This window comes from Eleutherodactylus coqui, chromosome 1, assembly GCF_035609145.1.
Source record: "Eleutherodactylus coqui strain aEleCoq1 chromosome 1, aEleCoq1.hap1, whole genome shotgun sequence".
Classification (NCBI taxonomy): Eukaryota; Metazoa; Chordata; class Amphibia; order Anura; family Eleutherodactylidae; genus Eleutherodactylus; species Eleutherodactylus coqui.
In genome coordinates this window covers 333,215,094-333,233,099 of record NC_089837.1, presented here as the reverse complement: position 1 = coordinate 333,233,099, position 18,006 = coordinate 333,215,094, and the positions used below count along the sequence as shown (strand labels likewise).

Here is an 18,006-nt window from a genome sequence, read left to right as displayed (position 1 = left end):
ATTCATGAATAGCTAAGATATTGCTATTCATGAATGAATAGCTAAGAGCTATCTGCCATTGGCTGAACGCTCAGCCAATAGCTAAGCAGTAGCTGCTATTGGCTGAGCCCTCAGCCAATCCGCAGAGCCCTTTCAGGAGGCGGGGATTTTTAAATCCCCGTCTGCTGAAAGAGCTCAGTAGCAGTGTCGGGGAGCCAGCCGGAGGACGCGGCTGACAGCAGGTGAGGTGAGTAACTGTTGCAGCGATATCCCAGCGATTTTCTCGCACTGCTCTGCAAGAGTTTTCACTTACTCTCGCAGCGCAGTGGAGAAAAAACGCCAGTGGGTGGGAGGCCTAAATGATTCAGATGATTTAACCAGTATTTTTGAGTTGCTTCACAAAAGCCTAATTAGGACCAGGTAGATCTGGTAATGGACCACAGAAGAGGTAACAAAAGAAAACATTTCATTCAAGTGTGTTATTCATGTTTCTCTCTTCTAAGATCCATTCATTCCTTTATCACTGGTTAGGGAGGACTGTGAAACAAGGATTTGAAGATTTGATTTCCCCACAGCTGCCCCGTTCTGAAATTGGATTCTGTTAAGTGAAACTATAAGGGTCCATACACAGGGGCATATTTTTTGTCGCAGTACTGTGCATATTATTAATGACTAAATACGGACAGCACACAGATCCATTAAAGTAAATTGGAATATTCAGAGCAGTGTTTTTTATGCGGACCGATGTTAAGCATCGTATTTTAGTCTATATTCACAGACCAAAATTGCCCAGACCATGGTGTGTAGGAAAATGCAGCAAACATGAATGTCACATGCATATGCGCTACATTTTTATGCATATTGCTAAGAGACAGTGAAATCAAAAAAGTGACATCAGTTGGACCTTCTTGTGGTTTTTTTTGTGTGCATGGAAAGCAGATATCACATTGACGTAAAAAACACACATATGCATCAAAAGCGTGCACATGCACAGTGAAACTGGATAGTCTTTCACGGATCGAAATTGCATATGCCAGTGTGAATGAGTCCTAATACATCTGGGAGGTAGACTTTACATTTTATCGAATGAGAAACAGAAATGTGAAGAATTCTAAAATCTGCGAAAATATTTCATCTATCACTATCTTACTGCTGTGACTGTACGTCCTACAATCACATACTGTACGTCCTACAATCACCTACTGTACGTCCTACAATCACATACTGTACGTCCCTATGAATGCAACCTTTTAGAGAATCTACAGTTGCGTAAGATATGACTTTGTCTAATATTTTGTGGCCATCGTTACCAAACATTTTGTTCAGGAAGAGCTTACATTCTAGTTAAATTAGCATGTAAACAGGTCTAACATGTTTGTCACCCAGGTGATAAGCAGCTGAGTACAATATCTGAAGAATGTCACCAGTGTTATGTGACCCAGGGGAGAGCCAGGGATGGTGCGAAGTGTCACAGTTCTTAGTGGACTGGCTGTATCTCTGGAAAGAATGAAGTTTCCCAGTTCAATACGTTCAGAAGAAATCTTTTTAACATCAGAAGTTTAGATGAAAACCTGAAGAACTAAAGCAATGGATCTATACCTTAAAATGGGCCTGCTTCTGGTTGGGTCTGTGGCTGTAGGTGCATCAGGTAAGACTTTAGGATTAGGTAGACCTAATATAGTGGTGCCCGGCATGTATAGTAACCACTCCGCATGTAACTGTATTTAGAAGGGGTGAATTGGGATTCCTCGTCCCTCTATGTCTATCATCAGACATTGGTTGTTTTACAGCAGCCTGTCTGCTCTACCATAGTCAACAGCTGAGAATAAAGATGCACCATAACCTTGGAAGAGTGTTATTGGAAAGATGATACCTATAAAAAAAGTGAATTTTATATAAGGCTATATTAGGAAATGACTGTTTATACATTTATCTACGTGCCTAACCACAATTGGGGACTTTATGTAAAATAAATGCTATCATAAGATATTATACATAATATCACAGGCTCATCCCTACATAAAGTCCTGCAGCCCCTCAGTTCTAGGCTTTGGCAAGGGTTTAGCAGTGCGCCTCCAGTGATCAGACATTGATGGTGTATGTAGTCTATATACCATCAGTGCTTATGGAGAAAGAACTCCTTTATTATTATGTTTCCACTATTAAATATTGCTCTCTCTCTGCATGAGTCTTGTGACTGCAGATCACTGAATAGTTCTTCACAATATAATAATGCAAAAAAAGGATTACTAAGCAAATAAACTGTATTCAATGGCTAAAAATTCTGTGTAATTTACCATATATTTCTGATACGAGAGCGCCTTCACACTTGTGATAAAATTGAGCGATTTTCGCATGATACGAGAGTGAGTGAGGATGCAGAATTATGAAACCCATGATTTTCAATAGTTTCTTTCATATTTGCAATGCTTTCACTCATGCGATGCTGCATGAAAAAACAATTGTGGTATTTCCTATCTTTCTGCGCTTTGCTTTTTTATCTCCCATGTTTCTCTATGGAGCCTCCGTTTTATCACATCGCAAGGCAGGAACTTGCGATTTTCATGTGATGTGATGTGTTTTCACATTAGAACGTTCCGCTGACTTTCGTGCTAAAAAATTGCGGCAAAATTGCTTTAGAAAATCGCAAGGAGCAGCGATGCCTCTGCGAGAAAAAGCAGTGCTGGCGCTAAAACATCATGGGAAAAAAGACACGATGGTTTCCAATGGATTCTCTCACATGAGACGTTTTGTAGCCTGAAAGAACCCTTTGGTAACCATCAGCTTCACAGACATGAGTTTTGTGGTGATGGTTTGTAGCCCGCGTGAACGAGGCCTTAAACACACACCTTATCTCCAGAGAATGGGGATAAATATTTCTGTACATCTTATCTTCCCTTTGAAAAAGTGTTTTCTACCTGTCTTCTTTCGGGTAGTCGGGGAGTGCAGGGAAGGTTTCATTCAAAAAGTCGCTAGATCGTCCAAATTTGAACAGTTATAATTTATGGTAAACATGGCCAACGATCGAATGACGAACAATAATTTGTTTGCTTATCGTTCATTTCATGCAAGCGTGAAAATCATCGTTGGCTCGTTCTCTAATCGTTCGGTTTAACTAGTGATCGTTCACTGGTTCTCATTCACTGGTACAGTGAATGACTGAATGATTTGTGAGCCAAAGATCTATCCGCCTGTTTTAATAGACTATAGCAGTGAACTCTGACATCATTGACTCGTGCAAACGATAAATCGCTCTGTCTAAAAGCACCCTTATGGCTGAGCGATCATCTTCTGATGGAGTTCCTATTTCTCTAGGTCTTCGTTGGGTCAGCTGTCCTTTGGATGGCAGTGTGGGGTCTGCGGGTAGGGGAGGTGGCTGTGCGGCAGAATGGATCCATCTGTGCTCTGATTAAAGGTCCTTTTAGATGGGATGAATGTCAGACAAAACGATGCCCGACATTCGTCCCTGTGTTTTCTCACTCCCATGCTCCTGCACGGGAGCTAGCAGCTGTCTCACTTACAGAGCGGCCAGCAGGGGGGCAGGGCCGTGCAGGAGATTTATCTTCTCTTGCTCCCCCGCTCCTTCCATTGAGATAACACAGTGGATGCTATTTCACTGTTAAGAAAATTGTAGATCAATGTATCAGTTAATTGTTTTTCTATTAGATAGTAGACTAGAAAGATATAGCATGATGCTAGTATAAGTAGTGAAGGGGTTAAACGAAACTTTTTCTATACCAGTGAATGGTACTGATAGAGACAGACACAAGATAAGAGTCTCCCAGACCCCTCCCCTTGCATTCCTTTTCACTGAATTCATAGCGGGTTTTTTTTGTATGTTATAGTTACACCTTAAAAGGTGTAACTTATGTAAAACATTTTAGTTGTACCCTATCATGTATTATTATTAATCTTGGAGGTATCTACTTTTCCTGTGATGTCATTTATGGTATATAAACCACATACACCTTAGGCCTTGGTCAACAGACCGTTTTTTGCCGCGATTTGCGGATCGCATGACGGATGCGCATCCGCAAATTGCGTGACCGGGGCCGACGATTCGCCGAAAAATCTGTATCTAGCAGCGTTTTCGGCTAAACGGGCCAGACACGAGGAATCGCAGATCACACCTATCTGCGATCTGCGATTCCTTGTGTTCTATATATGCGCTCAATGGGGCCGGCGGCAGCAGCGCCGACCACATTGAGAACGTATACTACAAAGATCATTCTCCTCTGCCACAGCTGTAACAGCTGTGGCAGAGAAGAACGATGTTCGCCCATTGAATAGCTGAGAGCTGCCCCTGATTGGTCCTTGCGCTGAGCCAATCAGAGGCAGCCAATTGTAGGCAGGGTACAAAATGCAACTTTTACTGCCGTCAACTGGAAGCACAAGCAGACTTTTGCCAACTGTTTGTAACCATTATTATGTACATGTTTGCAGAAGAGCATATTAGACAGTCCCTGTCCAAAAATACAAATACCAGTAGTTAGTTGAAATGCACCAAATTTGTTAATTGCATAGTAATGATGATAATGATTTGCACATTTTGTATTTTCCAGATATATCAATCTACATTCCACAGGTTACAAAGGACATAATAGGCAATATAACACATGAAACATTTGTGCTGGTTCAACCAAATTGCATCTTTAATCAATACATCACAACTAATGTGTGGCTGGTAATTGCTTTAAATAAATGTACGTACGACTTTTTTCTATATCTATTTAAATAAACCATTTATAGTACCGTGTTTATTACTACATGGATTGCATAAATTTACAATTATATACAGAATCAGCAAACTTTATTCAACACCAATTAGGGTGGGTATTCACAGGACGGAAATCTCGCAGAAATCTCATGGAATGTCCACAGCGGCACACATCCTTGTTACTAGAGAAGCTCTGTACTTAAAGGGGTTGTCCCGCGCCGAAACGGGTTTTTTTTTTTTTTTTAACCCCCCCCCCCCCGTTCGGCGCGAGACAACCCCGATGCAGGGGTTAAAAAAACAAAGCGCTCAGCGCTTACCTGAATCCCGGCGGTCCGGCGTCTTCATACTCACCTGCTGAAGATAGCCGCCGGGGTCTGCTCCCTCCGTGGACCGCAGCTCTTCTGTGCGGTCCATTGCCGATTCCAGCCTCCTGATTGGCTGGAATCGGCACGTGACGGGGCGGAGCTACACGGAGCCGGCATTCTGCACGAGCGGCCCCATTGAAGACAGCAGAAGACCCGGACTGCGCAAGCGCGGCTAATTTGGCCATCGGAGGGCGAAAATTAGTCAGCTCCATGGGAACGAGGACGCTAGCAACGGAGCAGGTAAGTAAAAAACTTTTTATAACTTCTGTATGGCTCATAATTAATGCACAATGTACATTACAAAGTGCATTAATATGGCCATACAGAAGTGTATAGACCCACTTGCTGCCGCGGGACAACCCCTTTAATGACAGAGAGTGGATTACAGCGAAGCTGGAAGGGAGACCCCTAGTGGCAGCCACTTCAAATGTGATTTACGGTGGTAAAGCAAAAACATTTTTAATGCAAGTTTATTAATGAAATGATGAGAAATAGATGAGCACAAGTTGTCTTAAACATTAGTGCCTCGTTAACCCCTTTCATTCCAAGCATCTTTTGCATTTATTAGAACAGTATTTATGACAATTATGACCTGTTACATATATGAGGTATAGCCGGACATCAGCTTCCGACACCCTTCCTGGGGAATCTTAGACCTTTTCTACTGGCGTTTAGTATACTAATATTCTTGGGATTGCATGCTAAAACCTCCTTCCCATCCCATCACAGAATTTCTATGGGGTTCAAGTCAGGCGAACAGGAAATTAGAATCATTTTCTTGCAGCTTTCTTTTATGCAATTTTTGTTCTTTGCTTAATTCCTATTTGTGTTTAGGATTTCTGGATGATTGTGTGGGATTCAATTAATTTTACTGTAACATGTGTAACTATATAAAGCTATGGTTATGAGCTGGAAGTGATTGATTGCTACAAACATCTCTTCTGTTTTTCTGTGCAGGAGTTGCCCAATGGTTTTGATGAATGTCCCCATTGTATTCATAATTATCAGGAATGTGGTGATCAAAAATCTAACTGGTTTCTTGTTCTACAAATGTTTTCTTACAGCATTTTCTTCCCTGAATGACTCAGATCTTGGTACTCCAGTTCCATATTCTTCATACAGAAATGGCCATCATGAATATTATCATACTCTTCTTCTCTCAGCTGGACAATACCCTTGTTCAACTACTAATTCAACACTCAACGTGATCCAAATTGGTTCTGAGACTTGCAAAGAAAAGTTCTGCAATGGTCCATTAAGTAATAACCAAACCTACAGGTAGGGACAATCTAAATCTATTTTTCAACCCTGCAATAGCATGGGAACCTCTCATATATACAGATCTTCATAAAGCCTAGCCTACTGTCCATGTTCAATATAAAGTTCACTAAAAGTATAGCTCCAGTTCTGAACTTCATCTCATGATACATCTAGTAAAGGCCCATTTACGCTGAAAGATGACCACTCAAAATCTCTCTCTTCCCCCCCCCCCCCCCCCCCCCCCCCCCCACTCCCCCACGACCCCCCGGCGCCCCCAAATCTTTTTGCTCGATTAGGCAGTTACTCGAAAAAAGCGATGCTCAATTGAGTAATTGTCCTAAACGAGCACGGTCGCTCATCACTAGTGCCGACCTTTTCAAAAGGCTAACGTGTTCCTTCTGACGAGATCCAATCTAATTTCTGGTACAAATCATAGAGTTCCTGTATGGACACCATTCTTATTTTTGTGTAAGTCAAGCCTTAGGGCTTTTACCACAAGCGTTCTTTTTTAACGCTGTGATAACGCTGCGTTTTTTTCAATGGGACTTTCTAATGTTAAAATCGCATCACACAAACTTGCGATTTTTGTGCGATGCAATTTTATCATTAGAAAGTCCCATTGAAAAAAACGCAGCGTTATCGCAGCAGTAAAAAAAGACACTATTGGGTAAAGGCCCTTAGACTGACTAAATAATCATTATTCTTTACACTATGTGGGAATGCCAATATTTCCAGAGAAAAATCACCATGTACAAAGCATTTAACCCCTTCCCGCCCAATGACGTAAGGGTACGTCATGGCAGGCTGGTACTTCACGCAAAATGACGTACCCTGACCTCGCGCTATCCCGCAGCGGGAGCTGGCTGTCAGTCACAGCCGGCGTCCCGCTGCAACAGCGGGGGGGCATCGGAGATGCGTCCCCCGCTGCTAACCCCTTTCCCGCCGCGATCTAAGTAGATCGCGGCAGGAAAAGAGTTCACAGAGGGAGCGTGCTCGCACTGTGTCTCTGGCCGACTCTCGCGATGTTATCACGAGAGCCCGGCCTGTCACCATAGCAACAGGACGCCAGACACTGGCTTCCTGAAGTTCCAATGCCTATGATCGCTGTATAAGCGATAAGGCATGGCAGGGCAGTAGCTCTGCCATGCCTTATCACAGCGATCATAGGTGCTGTGCTGCAAGGCCCTCAGACGGACTCAAATAGTGTAAAAAAAAAGAAAAGAAAAAAACCCTTTTTTAATGCTTTTTCTAAATATTAGCCTAAAAAAGGTTAAAAAAAAATTAAAACCCCACATATTTGGTATTTGGTATGGTAACGACATGTACAAAAAGTTGAACATGCTTTTTATTTTGTATGGCAAAAAGCGTTAAAAAAAAACACTTAAAAACAGAGGCAAAATGCTAATTTTTAGCATTTTTCCTCCCAAAAAATGCAACAAAAGTGATCAAAAAAGCTGTACATTCCCCAAAATGGTAGCAATAAAAACTACAGCTTTTCACGCAAAAAACAAGCCCTTATAAGACCGCGTCGACGGAAAAATAAAAAAGTTATGGCTTTTGAAAAATGGAGATGGAAAAATACCAAAAATCACTTGGTCCTCAACGCTAAACTAAGCCATGTCCTTAAGGGGTTAAAGTGTATACAGCCATCAGCACCCACATCATCATATATTATGCTCTTTTTGGCTGACAATCACCAAAGTACTTGACATTTAATAAAGTATTTATAGTCTGTATCACAAATAGAATACAGTCGATACTGGCGGCATTGATTCTATCACTCCGTCACTTAGGGTTGGGAGATTGGCCACCTTTGACAAATGCCTCTCATGCTGGTCACATGACCGTCTCTGAGGACCGGAGGAGAGGTGTTGACTACCCACTTACTCCAGTAAACAACCATAAATGGTGGAGTGATACATTTAAAGCCACCGCTATGGGCTGCAATCTCTTCAAAAGACAGACTAGAATATATATTTCTGTATTACAGAGTACGATTTGTTCTGCTAAACAGCACTGGAATATTTGACAAAACACAATGGTCAAATGAAATGATCCTACAGCAAGGTAACGCTATTTATTGTGTCTTCATTTTACCATTCTCACCCAATTATGAATTGGTTATTAATTTGATTCTAAATTTTATTTCACATTTTAAAACATTGTGGTGAATGAATATTGACTTAAAGAGGTTGTTCACTTTGGCCAAGCATTTCTCATATGCGCTATAATGGGTTATGGTGGAAATAGAGCAGACACTCTATTACTGGTCTCTATTAGACAGAACAGACAGCTGTTGCACTAAGAAACTTTTAAGCTGGCGATACACAGTAGACTAAAATCAGCATTTTTGTATTTGCAAGTGCTCAAATATGTGAGGGAAGAAGGCCCACGAAGGAAAGATTGATATGTTGGAGACTAACATGTTTGATCCTTTGGTCCTACAGGGAGATAAACTGGGGAAAAGGTACCTGCTAGTGGATTATTCTTCAATGAAATGCAACCATGTATGCTTATTGGATAGTCAGTAGAAATAGTGTTCAGCCATTAGATGTCTAACATATATGGCTGGAGTTACCCTGTAGGGCTGTTTGCATTCTTACAAACCTGACATTTAATTTCAGTATGAATGTGCTCTAATGGATACAAATCAATTTTTTTAATGACCTATGCATGCAGAAGCCCAGGTTAACAGTTGCAGAAGGAAAAAGTATTGAAGACTTGAAAAGTTTTGGAGCTATTAATTTTGCTGCCAAGACAGGAGTACAGATTACACTTACTTCTCAGACAGAATGCGCAGCCAACAAGGAAGTCTGTATCTGCGGATTATAAGCCTATGTCTGATTTCCTGATTACATGCATTGAAGCAGAGCTGCTTCTGCCTAGTGGCCCACACAAGCAGCAGAATATTAGGCAAAAAGGTAGCAGAGATGTGGGTACTCCAGGTTTCAGCACAGTGAGCAGTAAGCATAATGTTGTAGATTTTGCAGAATGAGAGTCTTAGTAGAATAACATGGCTCAAGAAAAATTCTATGCTGATTACATTCATAACGGGGATTGAAACTCTTTTTCTGAGAGCTGTATATGCTGTAAACCATAATATCAAAGGATAACATTCTAGAGCCACCACTTGAAATGTTTAAGAATTTACTGCACACAACTCTGTTATTGAGTTCAATATGAGCTGTACAAACTGTTCCCCTCCACCTGTTTCCAGCGGTCTGCTGTACATAGCACCTGTCCAATCACTCTCTGCCACTATGATGTGTTGGGTACTGGTGTATCTTGACGCCACCAAGAAGCACTGGTGGAGTCAAGATTGACAGGGGGATGACGCCCCCTGTAAGTGATTGGCTGCAGAGCTGGATGGCTGGAAGTCCTGGCAGCCTACTAAGCCCCAGTTGCAAGGTCCTTCCCTGCTGGCCGGCCAGAAGGCGCTCATACCGCGGCCCCCACTGCAGGTAGGCAGCCCCAGCACTGTGAAGCTCATTTTTAATCGGTGCCCCATTCACCGCAGAGGAGGGGGGGGGGGGCGTCAGCAGGGACACCACAGCGGTGTCAGGCGCCCTCCCTGCCGGCGCTGGAGCATGGAGGTGAGAGTGCCGTGGGACACTGATTGAAAGCTGGACGCCACTGTAGCATACCACAGTAGGAGGGGGAGAGCTGGGAGCCCATAAAGCACACTGCCACCGACGGCGGCTGCTGAGTAGCGCCAGAGGACAGCAGGGAGGCCACAAAACAGTGTGACAGCCACCGCTGGCAGAGTGGCAGAGTACTGCAGGAGGACCAAAGCAGGGAGCCCATACAGCACGGGGGGACATTTAACAGCAGGGAGCCCATAAATCGTGGGGGGGGGGGGGCAGTCACTCACTGCTGTAGGGAGGCCACAGCGGCTGGGGACAGGGAGTGTCAGTGTCAGTCGATGCATGCACAGCCACCTTCCAGGACCTTCAATTCTTGCACCAGTCCAGAGCTTGGGGTGTGACAGGGGTGTTCCTTCATGGAAGCCCTGTCAAACCTCTAGCTTCCGGGGGCGTCAAGATACACCAGTACGGTTGTGTTGTGCACAGTGATCTTGCCACTGTGGACAGCTATTGATGGTCATTGTCAGTTGCTGTAGATGAGACAAGATGAGATGAGGCTGTAAACAAGTAGAGGCAGTGGACAGAGGACACGGATGATAGGGAAATTGGGAAGCATTCATTAGTTAAGCATATTAGGAAAGTTTTTAATTTTCATATATTGGCTTCAAATATCCATTTTCTGAATCCGATTTAAAAGGGATTCAGTTCTCATATGTCTATGCACTGTAATGCTGTTTAGCTAAGGTTCAACCCCATGCATTTTGTTGAAAGGAACACAGACACAGTACACAGACTAGAACGCTGCAGGTCCTTGCATTACTTATATAAGGAAAAAATATTGCCCTGGCTGTTCTATTCTGTCTTTAAAAACAATTTAAAAAGTTATGTCAATGGTATTAACTATTTTGCTGTTGTCACATGCTTTGTTCGGGGCTCCTACATATTAACCCTTATTGTTGTGTCTCAAAGAAGGCAGTTAGCCTTTCCTGACATACTAGTATACAGAATTGTATATTTACCAAAAACATGCTATTTCCAATATGTTTAATCTGTTTTTATTAAGTTTTTTGCTAAATACAGTATGCTATTTCTAATATAATACATTTTCATAATAGACAAACCATTTCAAGAGAGCATTATTTGGCCTTCAGGTCGAAGCGGAGGAATGATTGTCCTAACTTCCATACTCAGCGTCCTACTGGCTATTTTGCTGGTGTGCCTCATTGCTGCTTTAGTTTTTGGAAGGTAAAACCTTTTGAAGAAGTTGATTAAACTCATGTTATTATGTTTAAGAGAGAAGAAAAGCATACTGAATTGGCTTTTTACATACACTATGTGTATTCATAGACATCAATAGTAAATTATTGCCACCTAACATTAAGCCTATAGAACTTTGGTGGCGAACGTATGGCATGTATGCCAGAGGTGGCACTCACAGCCCTCCCTGCTGGCACGCGCCGCCATCGGCCGCTCACTACTTGTGAATACCGGTAGGGACCGCGGCTCCCCTGCCGGCATTCACACAGCTGCGCTGCTAGCAGTGCTGGGTACTGGTGTATTATGTCGCCACTGGAAGTTAGGGGTGGCGACATAATGCACCAGCATTGAGACTTGTTACCGCCCCAGCTTCTGATTGGCTGGGGCGTGTTTGTTCCCACAACTCCCGTCTTGCTCAGGGAGCACAACGGGAGCAGCAGAAGGGCCAATTTTAGTGCCGTCCTGCTCCTGGAGGAGGGGCCGAACTTCGGCAGCATCAGCGGCAATGGCACAGGCATGGGTGGCAGAGACAGCGCGGCCCCTATTGCAGATCTGTCCTGGGAGCCATCCTATCCGCAGCAGCACGGGCGGCAGAGACGACGCTGATGCAGGGGGGACCCTCAAGGCCAGGTAAAAAGTAATAGGGGCCCGCAGCAGGCATCCCCCTTCCATGTGGGCCACTGTGGGATGTAGCTGTTACACGGGGCACCGCTGTGGGATGTTGCTGTTACACGGGGGGCGCTGTGGGATGTCACTGTTACATGGGGTACCGCTGTGGGATGTCGCTGTTACATGGGGGGCAGCTGTGGGATGTTGCTGTCACGCGGGGGGGGGGCACCGTGGGATGTCGCTGTTACACGGGGGGCTGCCATGGGATGTCGCTGTTACACTGGGGGGGGCCGCCGTGGGGTGTTGCTGTTACACTGGGGGGGGGGGGCTCCATTGGGTGTCGCTGTTACACTGGGGGGGTCACTATTACCACAGGGGCCGCTGTGGGGTTGGGGTCACTCTTATCGCTGGGGCCGCTGGAGGGGAAGGGGGGTCACTATTATCGCTGGGCCATTGGGGTGGGATCACTATTACCGCTGGGGTATGTTTACATATGGTGGAAGTGGGTAGAGCTGTTTCAAAATAGACCGGATGCAGATTTTGACTGTTTTTTGGATGCGGAAATGCTGCAGAATTTTCCACAGAAATTTCAGCTGAGGACATTCTGCAGTATTTCCGCATTCAAAAAGCAGTCAAAATCTGCACGCTGTCTATTTTGAAGCAACCCTGTCCTTTTTAGAATGATGGAGGTCAAATCAAACATTGTGATAAGCCCCGCCCCCTGACGTGTTGGCACTTTGCGATAAATAAGCGGGTTTTGGGTTGCAGTTTGGGCACACGGTCTCTAAAAGGTTCGCCATCACTGCTATAGAGCTTATAAAGTCAATTTAAAGATTATTTGCACTTTTCTATATCTAGACTTAGGGTACCTTCACACGGAGCAACTATTGTTCAAATAGTGGCCCAGAAAAGTCATTGAAACAGGCAAACAACAGTGATTTGCTTGTTTTTACACAGACGATGATTGTTCATTAGCAGTTTGTAGAGATATCATTCATAATGGGGACCTCAATGCAAATTTGATCGTAAGTTGTTCACATACAAATGACTATGACTTTACAGCAGGTGCCTTTTGATTAATCAGCGACTGTTTGTTTAATAGTCTGAAACGAAACCGCTGACCATAATTATAAGCGATTATTTGGCCGGTAGTTGTCTCATGCAAGGGTACCATAACTCCAAAGAAGAAATAATAATTTCTCAGGTCTCTTCTATTTATCATGCTTTCCTGCATTCCCAAGCACACCTAGTTAGTAGAAGTATTTGATGTGTAAGGGCTTTTTTACTAGCACCACAAATCATCAATACATCTGTAACAGATGCACGATATGACACTGTAAATACAACCCCAATTCCAAAAAAGTTGGGATGCTTGTAACATTTTTTTAAAAATTGCAATGATTTGGAAATCTCATATAACCATATATTAATCATAATAGAGCATGGGACACATATCAGAAGTTAAAAGTGAGACATTTTTTCATTTCATTTTAAAAAATTTACTCATTTAGAAATTGATGGCAGCAACTATTCTCAACAAACTTGTGACAGGGGTAACAAAAGACTGGAAACGTAAGTGGTACAAATGAAAACAGCTGGATGGTCAATTTTCTTCTATATCATATGACAGAGTCTCTCAGAAACAGAAGATGGTCCGAAGTTTAATAATCTGTGAAAAACTGCATCTAAAAATTGTGGAAAAATTTAGGAAAAATAATCCTCAATGCAAAATTCCTAAGAGTTTAAACAGTTAAAGCTGTATCATGCACAGAAAAAGCCATATATCAACACATTCCCAAAATGCTGGCATCTTCTCTGGGCCAAAGCTAATTTAAAATAGACAGATGCAAAATAGAAAACTGTTTTGTGGTCAGATGAAAATATGGAAATATTAGCTTCGACAACAAAAAAATACTGGAATTCATTGACTTGTGTGATGGCTGTGCTAATGGGTGAGACAAGACCTAGACTACCGATGATTGTCTGCCAATAGTATCCACCAAAGTAAGAATAGTATCAACCTTGCTATATGAAGGAGTCTTACAGTGGTTACACACATGTACATTTTTCATGTCCTTTGAGCCCCATAAACTAAAGTTATAGGCTTACTGGACAGGGATCACTAAGTTCAGGGATGGGACTTTCATACTGGTCTCCCTGTTTCCTCATTGTCCGCCCCCAAATATTCTCCTCTTCTTCATTGCATAGGCGCACAGACACTATCCTCTCCTTATGGACAGACTTTCTTTAAAAGTACCAAGACTGAGTTCCAGTGCAATATACAATTACTTTCTAGCTATCATAGCTACAACTGTTGCTCTTTTTAACTTGTGTTTCTCTTGTTTGCAGCCGGGACATTTGCTGGAAGCGGACAATGATCAATAAACAACGTATGGCCAATTGGGATTTCATGTCTCCTTCCACATACAGATCACAACGTGACCATATGTATTTAGAATCTTAAAAGTACAAAAGTTTAAAAAAAATGTAAATACTGCTATAACAAACATCTTTCATTTTCTTAAACCTTCCTTATCACAGATTGCAATCTAAAGACATCTGTTTGTCATGTCCCCAATGCCAGACCTAGGGTATAGCTTAAAAGGGTTATCCAGGTTAGGAAAAAATATTTTTGAAAACTCAGTGTGATGGAAAAACATAAGAAAAGTCTTTGTCACCTCATCTGTACCCTGACATTTCCATTCCAATGGTCCCTACTTCCTACTGCCGCAATGACATCCCAACAACAGGACACATGACTGCTGAGGCCAAACACTGGCTCAATATTCTTCCAAGTTATAATGGTTACTGCTCACCTGCTAAGGCAGACTTCAAAGAACACATCTACAAACAACAGTTCTAGAGGAATAAGGCGAGACGGCCAATGTCTGAGGATCACCTTGTAACAAATGTATAATTGCTGTTGTTTGCATTCTGAGCAATAGGCACAGAACTTGAAATACAGCAGGCAACTTTCAAGGCAAAAAGAAGACGAAAAACTCCTTACGATTTCCAGTAAAGTGAAAAGTCAGATTGGGTTGAGACAGGCATTCAGCAAGATGTTCCGACAATCTGTTCACCAGACCTGTTTGCAGTTCAGATCATTGCTTTGTTCCTGTAAGGCGTTGGGACAGTTCATGCATCAGACCTTGCATTTTAATAAACACTTGTTTCTGTTCATCAAGGCGCCTAGCGAGAGACTGCATTTTATTCTAAAATAACTGTATTTGATCTACAATATTTGGTATTTTACCAGTTATTCTGTCATTTATTGCTCCCCTGTTAATGGCAGACTTCATAAATTTGTTAAGCTAGGCTGTAGTACCAGGTAAGTATTTAGATGCAGGATGGATCAGCACAACCAGATAGCAGAGGAATAGAGCCACAGGTTGTAGACGAGGTATTAGAAGGATTGAGCAGGTACAAGTCAAGATCCAAATCCAGACAGAACACAAGTTATCAGTAGAGATGAGCGAGCACCAAAATGCTCGGGTGCTCGTTGCTCGAGTCGAACTTTCCGCGATGCTCGAGGGTTCGTTTCGAGTAACGAACCCCATTGAAGTCAATGGGCGACTCGAGCATTTTTGTATATCGCCGATGCTCTCTAAGGTTTTCATTGGTGAAGATCTGCAAAACCCAAGAAAGAGATGGAAACGACACAGAAACGGATAGGGCAGGCAGGGGGCAACATGGTGGGCTGCATTTCAGGTTCCCAGGTCCCACTATTAAGCCACAATAGCGGCAAGAGTGCCCCCCCCAACAATTTTTACTTTGGACAAACCCTCATTAGTAAGCCACACCTTAGCTAAGCCCCACACTACCTCCAACTAAGCACAAGCACTGCCTGTGGGACACACCGATGCCTCTTCTCCTGGGTTACATGCTGCCCAACCCCCCCCCCCCCCGCACGACCCAGTGTCCACAGCGCACACCAAAGTGTCCCTACGCAGCCTTCAGCAGCCCTCATGCCACACGCTTGCCTCATAGCCACACCACCCTCATGTCTATTTATAAGTGCGTCTGCCATGAGGAGGAACCGCAGGCACACACTGCAGAGGGTTGGCAGGGCCAGGCAACGACCCTGTTTAAAAGGGGCGGGGCAATAGCCCACAATGCTGTACAGAAGCAATGAGAACTCCAATCCTGTGCCACCTCTGTCAGGAGCTGCAAACGTGGGCATAGCAATGGGGAATCCATGTGCCACACAGTATTCATTCTGTCAAGGTGTCGCATAGCTCAATCCACACTGCAAGAGGAAAGCCGTCTGCCTTCTGCCCCCTACCCAAGTCAGTCAGTGTCTTTGTGCCAGACAGGTCAAACACCACGATGGGAACTAAGTTTGCACCAACAGCATAGGTGGGTCCTAGGAAACCCAAGACATGAACAAAAAATTGATCTGAGAGGCCAAACATGGCAGACTTGCACCACGCCCACGACATAGGCCTCAGCCCACAGCTTCAGCAATCCTAGGCAGGAAGCGAACTGTCACTGTACCCAGGACATAGGCGTCTGCACAAACCCTCAGCAATCGCGGGCCTACAGCAGACTCCAATGCTAGCGTAGCTGTGCACGTCTCATTAGCGCTGTATTGCTCCTCTAGTTTGTCCCAATGCAGTGCCCCGGATAGTAGAGCTAACGTCACATTAAATACAGGTGGGCTTCGGCCCACACTGCATGCTCCAGTCTGACCGGGGTTTTTTATAAATAGTCACAGGCAGGTACAACTCCGCAATGGGAATTCTGTGTGCACCCACAGCATGGGTGGCTCCCTGGAACCCACCGGCGGTACATAAATAGATCCCATTGCAGTGCCCTGGACAGCAGAGCTAACGTCAGATTAAATGCAGGTGGGCTTCAGCCCACACTGCATGCCCCTGTCAGACTGGGGTTCTCTATAAGTAGACACAGGCAGGTACAACTCCGTGTGGACCGACAGCATGGGTGGGTCCCAGGAAGCCACCAGCGGTACATAAATAAATCCCATTGCATTGCCCAGTACAGCTGAGGTAACGTCAGATTAAATGCAGGTGGGCTTTGGCCCACACTGCATGCCCCAGTCACACTGGGGTTCTTTATAAGTAGACACATGCAGTTACAACTCCGTGTGGACCGACAGCATGGGTGGGTCTCAGGAAGCCACCATCGGTACATAAATAAATCCCATTGCAGTGCCCAGCACAGCTGAGGTAACGTCAGATTAAATGCAGGTGGGCTTCGGCCCACACTGCATGCCCCAGTCTGACTGGGGTTTTTAATACATAGACACAGGCAGGAACAAATCCCTAATGTGAAGTCCCTGTGGACCCACAGCATGGGTGGCTCCCTGGAACCCACCGGCGGTACATAAATAAATCCCATTGCAGTGCCCTGGACAGCAGAGCTAACGTCAGATTAAATACAGGTGGGCTTCAGCCAAGAATATTTTCATTGTTGGAGGAGGAGGACGGGGATGCTTTTGAGGCAGTACGTGTCCTGTCCCCGTGTTCGTGGTTATATGCACCTTACCAGTAACCGCGTTGGTGAGATAGTGGTCGCGACTGTGGACCTATTAGCGCGGTTTTATTCCGTTGGTTTTCGGAATGGGGCCAGGATTAAGTGGGCCGTGGTGGGGGGCTTTCTTATTGTGTCGTTTAAGGTGAAATTCTTGAACTGCTGCCAGACGGACCACTGCGAAAGCATTTGCCAAGCATGTTTTCATTGTTGGAGGAGGAGGACGGGGAAATTTGTGAGGCAGTACATGTCCTGTCCCCGTGTCCATGGTTATATGCACCTTCCCAGTGACCGCGTTGCTGAAAAGTTGTCGCGTCTGGGGAACCTAGTAGCGCAGCCTCGCCACCATCATGTCTTTGGGAAGCCTCCGTTTCCACTACCCTGTAACATTGCAGTAGCAGCAGTATAGGCAGAGCCGAGAATTAGTCACATTTCAGCGGTAAGAGTATGCACAAACCCCTGTAGCATTTCATTGGCAGCAGTGACGACAGACCCCACTAACACTTCATTTGCAGCAGTATACACAGACCCCTGTAACATTTCAGTAGTATCTGTATAGACAGACCCCAGTAACAGTTCAGTAGTATAAGTCTAGACAGACCCAAGTAACAGTTCAGTAGTAACAGTAGGGACAGACCCAAGTAACATTTCAGTAGTATTAGTTACGACATGCCCCAGTCACATTTCAGTTCCAGCAGTGCAGACAGACCCCAGTAACAGTAACGTAGAAGCAGTATGGGCAAAG

General features: G+C 44.2%; 1 protein-coding gene across 2 annotated transcripts; it reads left to right on the top strand.

Annotated features, from left to right (window-relative positions):
* The first annotated feature begins 1,391 nt into the window (after positions 1–1,391).
* On the top strand, positions 1,392–14,955 carry LOC136576373 (uroplakin-3b-like). Of its 2 annotated transcripts, XM_066575619.1 has the most exons (6): positions 1,392–1,627; positions 4,542–4,682; positions 6,126–6,339; positions 8,312–8,388; positions 11,021–11,150; positions 14,121–14,955. In XM_066575619.1, exons 1-6 carry the CDS (start codon positions 1,567–1,569, stop codon positions 14,233–14,235), a joined length of 738 nt encoding a protein of 245 aa, XP_066431716.1. In that variant the 5' UTR covers positions 1,392–1,566; the 3' UTR covers positions 14,236–14,955. The 2 variants fall into 2 exon arrangements, with proteins under 2 accessions (XP_066431716.1, XP_066431724.1); XM_066575627.1 differs by lacking the exon at positions 4,542–4,682.
* Positions 14,956–18,006: the final 3,051 nt, after the last annotated feature.

Coding starts and splice junctions, on each gene's coding strand:
- LOC136576373 (XM_066575619.1), top strand. CDS start 1,567: ATGGATCTATACCTTAAAATGGGCCTGCTTCTGGTTGGGTCTGTGGCT. Junction 6,340..8,311: donor AGTAATAACCAAACCTACAG/GTAGGGACAATC, acceptor TCTGTATTACAG/AGTACGATTTGTTCTGCTAA. Junction 8,389..11,020: donor TGAAATGATCCTACAGCAAG/GTAACGCTATTT, acceptor TTTTCATAATAG/ACAAACCATTTCAAGAGAGC.